At 42.7% G+C, this 14,667-nt stretch overlaps 1 protein-coding gene and 2 pseudogenes across 3 annotated transcripts; all 3 read right to left on the minus strand.

Annotated features, from left to right (window-relative positions):
• Positions 1–4,610: 4,610 nt before the first annotated feature.
• Positions 4,611–5,078, minus strand: LOC310735550 (histone H3.2). Its single transcript, XM_083558327.1, has one exon. The coding sequence runs from the start codon at positions 5,065–5,067 to the stop codon at positions 4,657–4,659; it is 411 nt and encodes a 136-aa protein (XP_083414453.1). The 5' UTR covers positions 5,068–5,078; the 3' UTR covers positions 4,611–4,656.
• A 4,711-nt stretch (positions 5,079–9,789) lies between these two features.
• On the minus strand, positions 9,790–10,155 carry LOC310736178 (histone H2B pseudogene; annotated as a pseudogene). The gene has a single exon. The product of its transcript is annotated as a histone H2B pseudogene (transcript).
• Positions 10,156–10,666: 511 nt separating this feature from the next.
• LOC310736179 (histone H4 pseudogene) lies at positions 10,667–10,978 on the minus strand (annotated as a pseudogene). Its single transcript has one exon. The product of its transcript is annotated as a histone H4 pseudogene (transcript).
• Between the last annotated feature and the right edge of the window lie 3,689 nt (positions 10,979–14,667).

The following is a 14,667-nucleotide window of genomic DNA, read 5'->3' on the forward strand; positions in this document are numbered from 1 at the left end:
TTGATTGCGAGTGTGAGACGCGCACAACGCTCGTAAACTTTATGGTTTCCATGGTAATTCTATTTACTTTCGTTTTCACAGCACCACCACTGATTTTCTTGGGACATTTTTCAAGATTTCTAGTGAAATCAAAATATAAAACAAAAAAAAGTTAAGTTTTTGCTGCACTGAACAACGAGAGCGACCGAGTGATGCGTCATCAACTAAGTGACTGATGCTTCCCTCCGCCGAAAACGGAGAACCGGCAGCGTAGGTTTGCTCGTATCTCCGTTTGCTCGTACTATAGGTTGCTCGTACAACGGGGTTTTACTGTAGTAGTAGTAGTAGTAGTCGTCAGGTATCCATACATCTGTCACATAGTTCAGGAGATTATGCTAATATTTGCATCAAGCATCAGAATGAGTGAGCATTGTGTGTACCTACATGGGCTGTAGAACATTGAGTAAATATATGTATATTATTTTTTACAATTCAATAGGAGGAAGTTTCAGAGACAGATGATGCTTAAGGTACACATTCACTTTTACAGCACAAATATTTTGATGGCACCTTAAAAAAGGGAGAAACGTTCCTTTATTGAGAAAAGATATATACAGATGCAAATATGAGTGCAGGAACAGGAACTCACAAATCATTCGTGAACATCATTCCACCACAGCAGGAGCTGACAAGCTGAACAAACCCAGTGCTCAAACTGCACTAGTGTCCAGAAGTATTTGGTGTGTGCATCTTTTACCTATGCTGTAATAATAATAAATATACAGTAAGGTCTCTATGTATTTGGACAGTGTCACACTGACTTGTACAAACTGTCAATCAAACTATTATTCTAGAACTTATTGCATCACGACACATTTTATTGGTAACTGCTCCACTTTCACAAAGAGTGTGTATGCTCACTGAGCGCTCACCTGAATAGGAAATGCAGTGTATGCTATATATATCTCTGTTTATATTTCCTAATAACGTACCATGTAGTGTAGACAGGCATCATTGAGAAAGTGAACAATTCCTTTGACTTGACTTGACTTGACTTGACTTGACTTGACTTCGGCAATCAACAAAAGGTAGAGAGAAATGTGCACTTTCTAGATTTGGTCACACAATAGCAGTCAAGACCGATGCAGAACTACACACCATGCTGCCTTAAGCAATCATTATTATTATTTATGGTATTCATCAAACCCTATTCTTAACTCATTCCTCAACTTACTAAGAATAATTTGTATGATCATGGTTAGTAGTAGTAGTCAAGAAGAGTCAAGAAGCTTTTATTGTCATTTCAACCATATATAGCTGATGCAGTACACAGTGAAATGAAACAACGTTCCTCCTGAACCCAGGTGCTACATAAAACAACATAAAACAAACAGTACAGAACAGAAAGACACAGGGCCGAGAACTAAGATCCTCGCCACATAAAGTGCATGTGTGCAGCTGGTGCAAACAGTGCAAAAGACAACACAAGACAGTGCAAGACAACACAGGACAGTGCAGGACAATACACAATAAACAAAATATAAAAATAGAAATAGCTCCGCCAGTAAAACCTGTCATAACAGAATAAGGTGCAGTGTAAACAGAAAGATGTAAACAGAATTTGCGCAATTCAGCAGTAGCATCAATCAAAAATAAAGTAAACAGTAACCAAAGGATTTGGACAGAATATTGTGCAAAATAACAAGTCCCGGAATCAGCAACAGACGGCATGTAAACATTTTGCAAAAGTGAAAAAGTGTGATTGGTATTGAAACCTGGGGGAACGAAGTGTATGATGGGTGTTGAGTCCGGTTTGTGCGGATCACTCACACAGTTGTGTGTAAGTGTGTGTGTGTGTGTGTGTGTGTGTGTGTGTGTGTGTGTGTGTGTGTGTGTGAGAGAGAGTTCAGTTCAGTTCTTTGTTGAGGAGCCTGATGGCTTGCGGGAAAAAACTGTTGCACAGTCTGGATGTGGCGGCCCGAATGCTTCGGAACCGTAGTAGTAGTAGTAGTAGTAGTAGTAGTAGTAGTTGTAGTAGTAGATGTAGTAGAAGAATTAGGTTTGAGATGAGATCAGAACAAACAAACAAACAACATACACGCATAAAACATTTAAAAAAAATAGACCAAAAACAATTCATACTAGTGTATACAGGGTATACAGGAATATTCCTAATAAAGGCAGAGGTCAGTGGACTTTGTAGAGCTTGACTGCCATCGTGTGGCAATGTTTACACGTTGCAGAAAAATGTAGATTAAAGGAATTGATGCTCACATCATTTTGTGTGATTATTGTGTATGGAACAGCGGATCCCCTGGTGGTCTAGTGGTTAAGATGCAGCGCTCCCACCGCTGCGACCCGGGTTCGATTCCCGGTCAGGGAACCATCCCCATCCGGTCTTAGTGCCGGTCCCAAGCCCGGATAAATTGGGGAGGGTTGCGTTAGGAAGGGCATCCAGCGTAAAACATGTGCCAAATCGAACGTGCGGAGGATCCGCTGTGGCGACCCCTAACGGGAGAAGCCGAAAAGAAAGTTATTGTGTATGGAACAGCCATTTCGCATTAATAGTTTTAGATGAGATCAGAACAAACAAAGAAGCAAACAACAAACATGAATAAAACCTTAAAAAAAAATAGACCAAAAACACTTCATACTAGTGTTTAATGGTATACAGGGTTTCTTTCTAATGTGAACTGTGAGTCTCTTTTTGTCTCGCTTCGTGTTTATCTAATAGGCCAGTAGAACACGTCATATATATCAAATTGCACTAGTGCCCATAACTATTTTGACAGTCACAAGTCCCTAGATCATTCAAATATTTGTGCGCGTGCGTGTGTTTGTTTGTTTTTAGTTGTTGCTCTTCCTAAATCTCTTCTTTTGTCCAATACTGCACAATATCATGGAAAGTGTCAGTATATTTGGACTGTGTAACTAAGTCAATAATGTCACATTAGATTAACATATGTCTCCCTCCCCCTCTCTCTCTCTCTCTCTCTCTCTCTCTCTCTCTCTCTCTCTCTCTCTCTCTCTGGACCAATAGCAATTGCCTACCTCTTTCCAATCTGGATGCCATTCCCACAGTGATCTATCAGCCCTGACTCACCTGGACAACCCCAGACACTCATCAGTTTGCTGATGACACCACGAATGGTAGGCCTGATCAGAGCTATTTTGTATTTTATAGCTTGTCCTGTACTGTCTTGTGTTGTCTTGCACTGTCTTGTGTTGTCTTTGCACTGATTGCACCAGGTTGCACACATGCACTTTATGTGACAAGGACACTTACCAGTCCTTAGCCCTGTGTGTTTTGTTTCTGGAATTGTTGTTTAATGTAGCATCAGGGTCCTGGAGAAACGTTCATTTTACTGTGTACTGCGTCAGCTATATATGGTTGAAATGACAATAAAAGCTTCTTGACTCATCAGAAAGACTCAACAACGCCTGTGTTTGCTGAGGACACCTTAAAAGTCCTGTCTGTGCTTCAGGATACTGGAGAACTTCTACAGCTGTACCATTTCTGTTGGTACAGCAACTGCATTGCTTCAGGCCCTAAAAAATGAAATGAAAAATGAAAATCTCCCAATGAATCATTGGCACTCAGCTCCCCATCTTGGAGGACATTCACAAGAAACACTGTCTGGAAAGGGCACAGCAGTTGTCTGTGCAGAGCTCACAAGATCATCAAGGACACTTCACATCCCAGTCACAAACTGTTTAACCTCCTTCCGTCAAGATCGAGATACAGAAACATATGCACCAGAACCAGCAGGATCAGGGACAGCTTTATTTCCATCCACCATCACCACACTGAACTCTACACTACACCGTTAGATCACTGTATATGTAAATGTTACATATTGTATTTTGTATACTCCGCATTCTCTACACAGTGTTTTACTTACAGTACATCTGCACTACTATTTTATTTATGTGTATCTATATATACCTTACTGTACATCCTGTCACATTCATGTATATACAGATATCTATTTCTATCTATCTAACGCACCTCTGAGCAGATGCTAAATGCATTCTCTTAGCTCTGTACATGTATCTTGCACAATGACAACAATAAATCTAATCTAATATATAATATAAAATTACACTAGTGTCCATGAGTATTTGGAGAGGGCCACTATTTATATATTTGTGTGTGTAGTCAGGTTTGGACGTGCTGTATATGCACAGGGACACGACAATGAAAGAAAACATACATATAGTGCTTTGGATTCACGTTATATCAAATTGATCCTAACGCATAAAAAAACATGTTTAAATGTTCATACTAAAGTTATCTGTGAGAGAATTCATACTATGATGAATGCAATTTATTGGTTCGTTTGCCTCCATTAGAATACAAACGAGGACACGAGAATGGGAAGTGACACTTTGGCCACAAGATGGCAGTCATGCTCCGTGCAGAACAGCAAGCGACCAGCTTTATGTATTTTTTATTACTACTGTCGCCAAGTACTAAAACAATCTATAATAAACACAAAATGCTCAGCGACACAGCCACAAAATCAGACGTGTTTCCTGAAGCGCTCCATTCTTCTAAACTAGGTACTATATAATAATCATTTGTTTAAAACAACCATGGTATAGACTTGCTCGTTTTACTGAGACAATGAGGTGGCTCTTAAAAGAGCCTTTGTGTATACTGGACAGAGTTATTGTTTAAGCGCGCTCTCCGCGAATACGGCGGGCCAGCTGAATGTCCTTGGGCATGATGGTCACTCTCTTGGCGTGGATGGCGCACAGATTGGTGTCCTCGAACAGGCCGACTAAGTATGCCTCGCTCGCCTCCTGCAAAGCCATTACAGCGGAGCTCTGGAAACGCAAGTCAGTCTTGAAGTCTTGAGCAATTTCTCTCACCAGGCGCTGGAAGGGCAGCTTGCGGATGAGCAGCTCAGTAGACTTCTGATAGCGACGGATCTCTCTTAAAGCCACGGTGCCGGGACGGTAACGGTGAGGCTTCTTCACGCCGCCGGTAGCCGGAGCGCTCTTGCGAGCAGCCTTGGTAGCGAGCTGCTTCCTGGGTGCCTTGCCACCAGTGGATTTACGGGCAGTCTGCTTAGTTCTTGCCATAGCATTGAGCTCTGCACTTCACGGACAAAATAACAGAATAAAAAGCGCTAGCAAACGTTGGCTTCCCTGTGTCTGCTCATCTGGTATGTTGTCCTCGGCTTGCTTGACGTTATTTGGGTCGTTTTCCTGTTGTCCCGTGTTGTGTCTCGCTGTGTCTTGTCGTGATTCCTCCTTAGGCAGTCCTCTTGTTCGGTTATTGTACGAGTTTGGGCAGCCGAAGTACGAGTGCCCTGTTCCACCGCACAGATTACAAGTCCCGTCGTCAGTACACTCTTTGCCTTTGTGGCCGAAGCTTCCACATTTCCAGCATTTCTATTTATCACAGTCCTTGGCCTGGTGCTCTGTTGAGTTGCAAATGAAGCACCTTTGGATCTGACCAGGATAGTTTATTGAGCCATTGTATGGTCCCATGGAGATGGTGTTGGGGATTCGCATCAGCTCTCCTCCTTGATGTTTCTTGACTTTGACTTTGTACTTTCGCACACCATACCAGATACCGAACTGGTCTACTGGTTTTTGCACTGGTTGGATTATTTCGCAGAATCGACTGAGGTAGACCTCCACATCTTCATCTGCTACTCTTGCAGTCCAGAATTTCACAACCAAGTACTTAATATCGTGTGCAGCTGATGTAACCAGTTCCCAGTTTTTCCAGAAACCATTTGCAGAGCATTTTAATCGAGCCCAGTGCTTCCCCGGCGAACGCGGGGAGACCGCTCGCGGAGGCATGAGAGGGAAAAGTTCTTATTTTTTGCGCGTTGAAAGTTTTTTTTTTATATAGAGAAAAGGGGAAAAAAATGTTTCAGTAAGGGAAGTGATATACCTGATTGAAGGCTGGGTTCAAATGCCGATTTTGGCTCTAGCTTTGCCACCATTTTTGCCTCTTCCTCTCATTTTGCTGCAGATCAGATTTGTTCAAGGAACAACGCCAAAAAAGCTACAGTAGCAGGTCAATGTTGTGCTACTATGACTCTAATTCAAATTATTTTGTGCTGCTAGAGCCCTGATGTGAAACAGTGTTCTGCTACTATAGCTCTAATGCTAACTGTGTTTAACATCAGGGCCCTAGCGGCACAACATAATTTAAATTAGCGCCATAGTAGCACATCATCTTTTGATTTAGAACCATAGCAGCCATTCGGGCCGTAGCAGCACAACCTAATATACATGTGCACTTTTGTAGAACAACACAATTCAAATTTGGACCATGGTGGCACAACATAATTGCCATTAGGGCCAGAGCGGCACAACAGTAATTTTAAATAGAGCCATAGTAGCACAACATCATTTGAATTGGAGTTATATTTGGCCAAAATAATTTTATTTAGAGTCATAGTAGCACAACATTGTTCTGCTACTATAGCTCTAATGCTACATATGTTGTGCTGCTATGGCTCTGATACGAATTATGTTGTGCTGCTAGGGCCCTGATGTGTAACACAGTTAGCATTAGAGCTATAGTAGCAGCACACTGTTTCACATCAGGGCCTTACAGCACACCATAATTTGAATTAGAGCCATAGTAGCACCACATCATTTAAATTGGAGTCATAGTTGGCCAACATAATTTGAATTATAGTCATAGCAGCACTACATAATTAGCATTAGAGCTATAGTAGCAGAACAATGTTGTGCTACTATGACTCTAACTCAAGTTATGGTGTGCCGCTAGGGCCCTGGTGTGAAACACAGATAGCATTACAGCTATAGTAGCGGAACAGTATTTCACATCAGGGCCCTAGCGGCACAACCTAATTTGAATTAGAGCCATAGTAGCACAACATTGCTCTGCTACGATAGCTCTAATGCTAATTATGTTGTGCTACTATGGCTCTAATTCAAATTAGGTTGTGCTGCTAGAGCCCTGATGTGAAACACTGTTGTGATGCTATGGTTTCAATTCAAATGAGGAAGTACTACTATGGCTCTAATTCGAATCATGTTGTGCTGCTAGGGCCCTGATGTGAAACACTGTGGTGCTACTATAGATCTACTGCTAATTATGCTGGGATACTATCTCTCCAATTAAAATTTTGTTGTGCTGCTATGGCCCTAGTGGGAAACACTGTTCCGCTACTGTGGCCCAAATTCAAATAAATGCTGTGCTGTCCTGGCCCTGATGTAAAACACTGTTGTGCAACTGTAGCTCTAATGCTGATTATGTTGTGCTGACAAAGTTTGTTGTGCTACTACGGCTCTAATTCAAATTATGGTGTGCTGCTAGGGCCCTCATGTGAAACACTGTACTGCTACTATAGCTCTAATGCTAATTATGTAGTGCTGCTATGACTATAATTCAAATTATGTTGTGCTGCTAGGGCCCTGATGTGAAACACTGTGCTGCTACTATAGCTCTAATGCTCACTGTGTTTCATGTCAGGGCCCTAGCAGCACAACATAATTCGAATCAGAGCCATAGTAGCACAACATAGGTAGCATTAGAGCTATAGTAGCAGAACAATGTTGCGGTTCTATGACTCTAAATCAAATTATTTTGGCCAAATATAACTCCAATTCAATTCAATTCAATTTAATTCAATTCAATTAAATGATGTTGTGCTACTATGGCTCTAATTCAAATTACTGTTGTGCCACTCTGGCCCTAATGGCAATTATGTTGTGCCACCATGGTCCATATTTAAATTATGTTGTTATACAAAAGTGCACATGTATATTAGGTTGTGCTGCTAGGGCCCGAATAGGAAACACTGTTGTGCTGCTATGGTTCTAATTTAAATTATATTGTGCTGTTCTGCAACAATAGCTCTAATGCTAATTATGCAGTGCTGCTATGACTATAAATCAAATTATGTTGGCCAACTATGACTCCAATTTAAATGATGCAGTGCTACTATGGCTCTTATTTAAATTATGTTCTGCTACAATAGCTCTAATGCTTAATATGCTGTGTTGCTATGGCTTAAATTCAAATTATGCTGTACTACTGTACCTCTGATGCTAAGGTTTGTTTACTTACCTCGTTATACAAAAGGTCATAGTCAGCAGGCGGCGAGAATTGCTGCCCCTGCAAAGAAGACCGCTCTTTGTATGAAAAAATGGGTGGCTCTTAAAAGAGCCGTTGGTTTTTATCTTAAAGACGGCGATAACACGCTTTACTTTGAGCTGGTGTACTTGGTGACGGCCTTTGTGCCCTCGGACACGGCATGCTTTGCAAGTTCACCGGGAAGCAACAAGCGCACAGCGGTCTGGATTTCCCTGGAAGTGATGGTGGACCGCTTGTTGTAGTGAGCGAGACGAGAAGACTTACCGGCGATGCACTCGAAAATGTCGTTTACGAAGGAATTCATGATGCCCAGGGCTCTAGCAGCACAACCTAATTTGAATTAGAGCCCTAGCGGCACAACCTAATTTGAATTAGAGCCATAGTAGCACAACATTGCTCTGCTACGATAGCTCTAATGCTAATTATGTTGTGCTACTATGGCTCTAATTCAAATTAGGTTGTGCTGCTAGAGCCCTGATGTGAAACACTGTTGTGATGCTATGGTTTCAATTCAAATGAGGAAGTACTACTATGGCTCTAATTCGAATCATGTTGTGCTGCTAGGGCCCTGATGTGAAACACTGTGGTGCTACTATAGATCTACTGCTAATTATGCTGGGATACTATCTCTCCAATTAAAATTTTGTTGTGCTGCTATGGCCCTAGTGGGAAACACTGTTCCGCTACTGTGGCCCAAATTCAAATAAATGCTGTGCTGTCCTGGCCCTGATGTAAAACACTGTTGTGCAACTGTAGCTCTAATGCTGATTATGTTGTGCTGACAAAGTTTGTTGTGCTACTACGGCTCTAATTCAAATTATGGTGTGCTGCTAGGGCCCTCATGTGAAACACTGTACTGCTACTATAGCTCTAATGCTAATTATGTAGTGCTGCTATGACTATAATTCAAATTATGTTGTGCTGCTAGGGCCCTGATGTGAAACACTGTGCTGCTACTATAGCTCTAATGCTCACTGTGTTTCATGTCAGGGCCCTAGCAGCACAACATAATTCGAATCAGAGCCATAGTAGCACAACATAGGTAGCATTAGAGCTATAGTAGCACAACAATGTTGCGGTTCTATGACTCTAAATCAAATTATTTTGGCCAAATATAACTCCAATTCAATTCAATTCAATTCAATTCAATTAAATGATGTTGTGCTACTATGGCTCTAATTCAAATTACTGTTGTGCCACTCTGGCCCTAATGGCAATTATGTTGTGCCACCATGGTCCATATTTAAATTATGTTGTTATACAAAAGTGCACATGTATATTAGGTTGTGCTGCTAGGGCCCGAATAGGAAACACTGTTGTGCTGCTATGGTTCTAATTTAAATTATATTGTGCTGTTCTGCAACAATAGCTCTAATGCTAATTATGCAGTGCTGCTATGACTATAAATCAAATTATGTTGGCCAACTATGACTCCAATTTAAATGATGCAGTGCTACTATGGCTCTTATTTAAATTATGTTCTGCTACAATAGCTCTAATGCTTAATATGCTGTGTTGCTATGGCTTAAATTCAAATTATGCTGTACTACTGTACCTCTGATGCTAAGGTTTGTTTACTTACCTCGTTATACAAAAGGTCATAGTCAGCAGGCGGCGAGAATTGCTGCCCCTGCAAAGAAGACCGCTCTTTGTATGAAAAAATGGGTGGCTCTTAAAAGAGCCGTTGGTTTTTATCTTAAAGACGGCGATAACACGCTTTACTTTGAGCTGGTGTACTTGGTGACGGCCTTTGTGCCCTCGGACACGGCATGCTTTGCAAGTTCACCGGGAAGCAACAAGCTCACAGCGGTCTGGATTTCCCTGGAAGTGATGGTGGACCGCTTGTTGTAGTGAGCGAGACGAGAAGACTTACCGGCGATGCACTCGAAAATGTCGTTTACGAAGGAATTCATGATGCCCATAGCCTTAGAAAAGATGCCGGTATCAGGGTGCACTTGCTTCAGGACCTTGTACACATAGATAGCGTAGCTCTCCTTCCTTGACTTTCTGCGCTTCTTGCCTCCTTTGCCGGCCGTCTTTGTGACAGCCTTCTTGGAGCCCTTCTTGGCTGGATTAGTAGGCATAATGCTGCTTCTCGAGGAAACTGCGAGAGAATGAAAAAGGGCCGCCTCGCCGCCTCTCTATTTACAGACCTGCATTGTAATTACGTACAATGGAAAACAGTCGTATTATTGGTCACAAATCCAAAGCTCATCATACAAGGCTCCGCCCTCGTCCCATCCTCTCCCGTTCCCTCTCCCCCGACCCTGAGCTAAGCTTTGTTTCCCTGCCCGCCACTTTGTGCGCGCACACGCACACACTATATATATATATATATATATATATATATACAGACAAATATGAAGTATGTATATAGACTTTGAGACAAAACTGTAGTGCTGGTGCAAGGTTTTACCTTATTAGAATATATCTAAAATTATTTCAAATTCTATTAGTCACATACACTTGAGAAAATAGTTATTTCCCCCCCTTCTTCGCCACCCACACACACTAAAAGAAATAATAGCTCGTTTTGTAATATTTGGGTGGCTCTTAAAAGAGCCGTTGTGTTGACGTTATTTGGTAGGTAAGCGCTTAGCTGCCGAAGCCGTAAAGAGTGCGTCCCTGGCGTTTCAGGGCATACACCACATCCATAGCGGTGACGGTCTTTCTCTTCGCATGCTCGGTGTATGTGACTGCATCGCGGATAACGTTCTCCATGAACACCTTCAGTACACCACGAGTCTCCTCATAGATCAGACCGGATATACGTTTACCACCACCACGGCGAGCCAGACGGCGGATAGCTGGCTTAGTGATACCCTGGATGTTATCGCGTAGAACCTTACGGTGGCGCTTAGCGCCTCCTTTGCCGAGTCCTTTGCCACCCTTTCCTCTTCCAGACATGGTGCTGCTCTCACAAATTCAAGCTGCTCAATAAAGAAGCCCCACGCAATGCCCGCCTATTTATTCTCTCTCCACAGGACCTACTTGAGAACAGGCGAGGGGGCGGACCTAAAACCAACGATCACACAAAAGTCCACAAAGTTTTAACAGTAACGCATTACCTTTTTGGTGTAAGTAATCAACAAAGTAATTGAGTTGACTTTTTGAATGACTATTTCTTAGTAGCTAGCACAACACTGGCTACAGGATACTAAATAACTTTTACAGCTGTACTATTTCTGTGTGGTACAGCAACTGCACTGCTTCAGACCATAAAGCTGTTCAGAGGGTGGTGAAAATCAAAAAAAAAAAATGACTCTTCGGCACTCCCCAGCTACCCATCTTGGAGGACATTCACAAGAAACACTGTCTGGAAAGGGTGAGGGCCATTATTATCAAAGATACCTCTCACCCCAACCATGAACTGCCATCGGGAAGATGCTGCAGGTGCCTCAGAGCCCGCACAAACAGACCAAAACATAACCTTATTCCTATGGCTGTTACTGCATCATATAATCTCAACAAATACACTACTGCCATGGCACTTTTTGTCTTATTGCACTGTTTTATCCACTATGCATTTCTGCACCATCCAACTTAAGTTAGCAATGTACTTCTAAATAGTTCACCCATATTTATTCGGTATTCATGTTATTTTGTATTCATATTCATGTGCTTCTTTCATGGATTAATATATGTACATATCCATATAATGTTATTGAGCATGTTATTGATCTATCTATCTATCTATCTATCTATCTATCTATCTATCTATCTATCTATCTATCTATCTATCTATCTATCTATCTATCTATCTATCTATCTATCTAGGCTCTGTACATGTATCTTGCACAATGACAATAAAGTTAACAATAAATCTAATCTAATTTTGTTGTCTTTTAGACATAAAAGATGTATAGACTTTTATTTTAAAATATTGAGTTCCTTGATGTCACTTCCGGTTGCCGGTTTTTGGTGTCATTGTTTAAGGACGTATGCCATTTTTTTACACATGCTTTTATATCCAGTGTAATCCATGCTGATGCAATGTTGTAAGTTTACATTTTTTATAGATATATTTCTTTAGTTGATGTCATGTTTACTTTTTGAACCCAGCCATTAGGGGGGCACAAGCCAGTGTACTCTTAGTGCCGGTCCCAAGCCCGGGTAAATGGGGAGGGTTGCGTTAGGAAGGGCATCCAGCGTAAAACATGTGCCAAATCAAATATGCGGATCACAAATGAGAATTTCATACCGGATCGGTCGAGGCCCGGGTTAACAACGACCGCCACAGGTATCGTTAGCCGACAGGGTACCGGTGGAAATTGGGCTACTGTTGGCCGAAGGAGGAGAAGGAGAGGAGGAAGGCGTCTTCAGAGACGGCAGGAAAAGGAGCAGTGTAGGAGAGTAGAGGTTCGGGTTGGTACTTTAAATGTTGGTACTATGACATGTAAAGGGAGAGAGATAGCTGATATGATGGAGAGGAGAAAGGTAGATGTGTTGTGTGTTCAGGAGACCAAGTGGAAAGGGAGTAAGGCCAGGAACATTGGAGGTGGGTTTAAACTGTTTTATCATGGTGTGGATGGGAAGAGAAATGGTGTAGGGGTGATTCTGAAGGAAGCGTACAGTAAGAGTGTAGTGGAGGTGAAGAGAGTTTCTGATAGGGTGATGATCGTGAAGGTGGAAGTTGAAGGGATGATGATAAATGTCATCAGTGCCTATGCTCCACAAGTTGGCTGTGAGATGGAGGAGAAAGAAAGATTCTGGAGTGAATTAGATGAAGTGGTAGATGGTGTACCTAGGAAAGAACGATTGGTGATTGGGGCAGACTTTAATGGGCATGTAGGTGAAGGGAACAGAGGTGATGAGGAGGTGATGGGTAGGTATGGTTTTAAGGAGAGGAATGTGGAAGGGCAGATGGTGGTAGATTTTGCTAAAAGGATGGAAATGGCAGTGGTGAACACGTATTTTAAGAAGAAGGAGGATCATAGGGTGACGTATAAGAGTGGAGGAAGGTGCACACAGGTGGATTATCTTCTGTGTAGGAGATGCAACCTGAAGGAGATTGGAGACTGTAAGGTGTTGGCGGGGGACAGTGTAGTTAGACAGCATCGGATGGTGGTCTGTAGGATGGTTTTGGAGGCGAAGAAGAAGAGGAGGAAAGTAAGGTTTGAAAGAAGAATAAGATGGTGGAAACTGAAGGAGGAAGAGTGTAGTGTGAGGTTCAGGGAAGAGGTCAGACAGGGGCTCGGTGGTGGTGAAGAGGTGCCGGATGATTGGGCAACTACTGCAGGAGTGATGAGGGAGGCAGCTAGAAAAGTACTTGGTGTGACATCTGGAAATAGAAAGCAAGACAAGGAGACGTGGTGGTGGAATGAGGAAGTGCAGGAGAGCATTAGGGGGAAGAGGTTGGCAAAACAGAAGTGGGATCGACAGAGTGATGAGAAAAGTAGGCAGGAGTACAAGGAGATGCGGCAGCAGGTTAAAAGGGATGTGGCGAAAGCCAAGGAAAAGGCATATGAGGAACTGTATAAGAGGTTGGACACTAAGGAAGGAGAAAAGGATTTATACCGATTGGCCAAGCAGAGGGACCGAGCTGGGAAGGATGTACTGCAAGTTAGAGCAATAAAGGATGGAGAGGGAAATGTGTTGACTAGTGAGGAGAGTGTGTTGAGAAGATGGATGGAGTATTTTGAGCAGCTGATGAATGAGGAAAATCAGAGAGAGAGAAGGTTGGAGGATGTGGAGTTAGTGAAGCAGGATGTAGATAGGATTAGTAAGGAGGAAGTGAGAGCAGCGATTAAGAGGATGAAGAATGGAAAGTCGGTTGGACCAGATGACATACCGGTAGAAGCGTGGAGATGTTTAGGAGAGATGGCAGTGGAGTTTTTAACCAGATTGTTTAACAGGATTCTGGAAGGGGAGAGGATGCCTGAGGAATGGAGAAGGAGTGTGCTGGTACCGATCTTTAAGCATAAGGGAGATGTGCAGACCTGCAGTAACTACAGGGGAATTAAGTTGATCAGTCACACCATGAAGTTATGGGAAAGAGTAGTGGAAGCCAGGCTGAGAGAAGAGGTGACCATCTGTGAGCAACAGTATGGTTTCATGCCGAGGAAGAGCACCACAGATGCCTTATTTGCTTTAAGGATGTTGATGGAGAAGTATAGAGAAGGACAGAAGGAGCTGCATTGTGTATTTGTGGATTTAGAGAAAGCGTACGACAGGGTGCCGAGAGAGGAGTTGTGGTATTGTATGAGGAAGTCAGGTGTGTCAGAGAAGTATGTGAGGGTGGTGCAGGACATGTATGAGGACAGTGTGACGGCAGTAAAGTGTGCAGTAGGTACGACAGACTGGTTCAGGGTGAAGGTTGGACTGCATCAAGGATCGGCCCTGAGCCCTTTCCTGTTTGCAGTGGTGATGGACAGGTTGACGGACGAGGTCAGACAGGAGTCTCCCTGGACTATGATGTTTGCAGATGATATTGTGATTTGTGGTGAGAGTAGAGAGCAGGTTGAGAAGAGCCTGGAGAGGTGGAGATATGCGCTGGAGAGAAGGGGAATGAAAGTCAGTAGGTGTAAGACAGAGTACATGTGTGTGAATGAGAGGGAGGGCAGTGGAGTGATGCGGTTGCAGGGAGAAGAGGTGGA

The sequence above is a fragment of the Silurus aristotelis genome (assembly GCF_946808225.1).
Source record: "Silurus aristotelis genome assembly, chromosome: 13".
NCBI classification, from domain to species: domain Eukaryota; kingdom Metazoa; phylum Chordata; class Actinopteri; order Siluriformes; family Siluridae; genus Silurus; species Silurus aristotelis.

Excerpts from the sequence above, each read along its gene's own strand:
- LOC310735550 (XM_083558327.1), bottom strand. The coding sequence starts at position 5,067 with ATGGCAAGAACTAAGCAGACTGCCCGTAAATCCACTGGTGGCAAGGCA.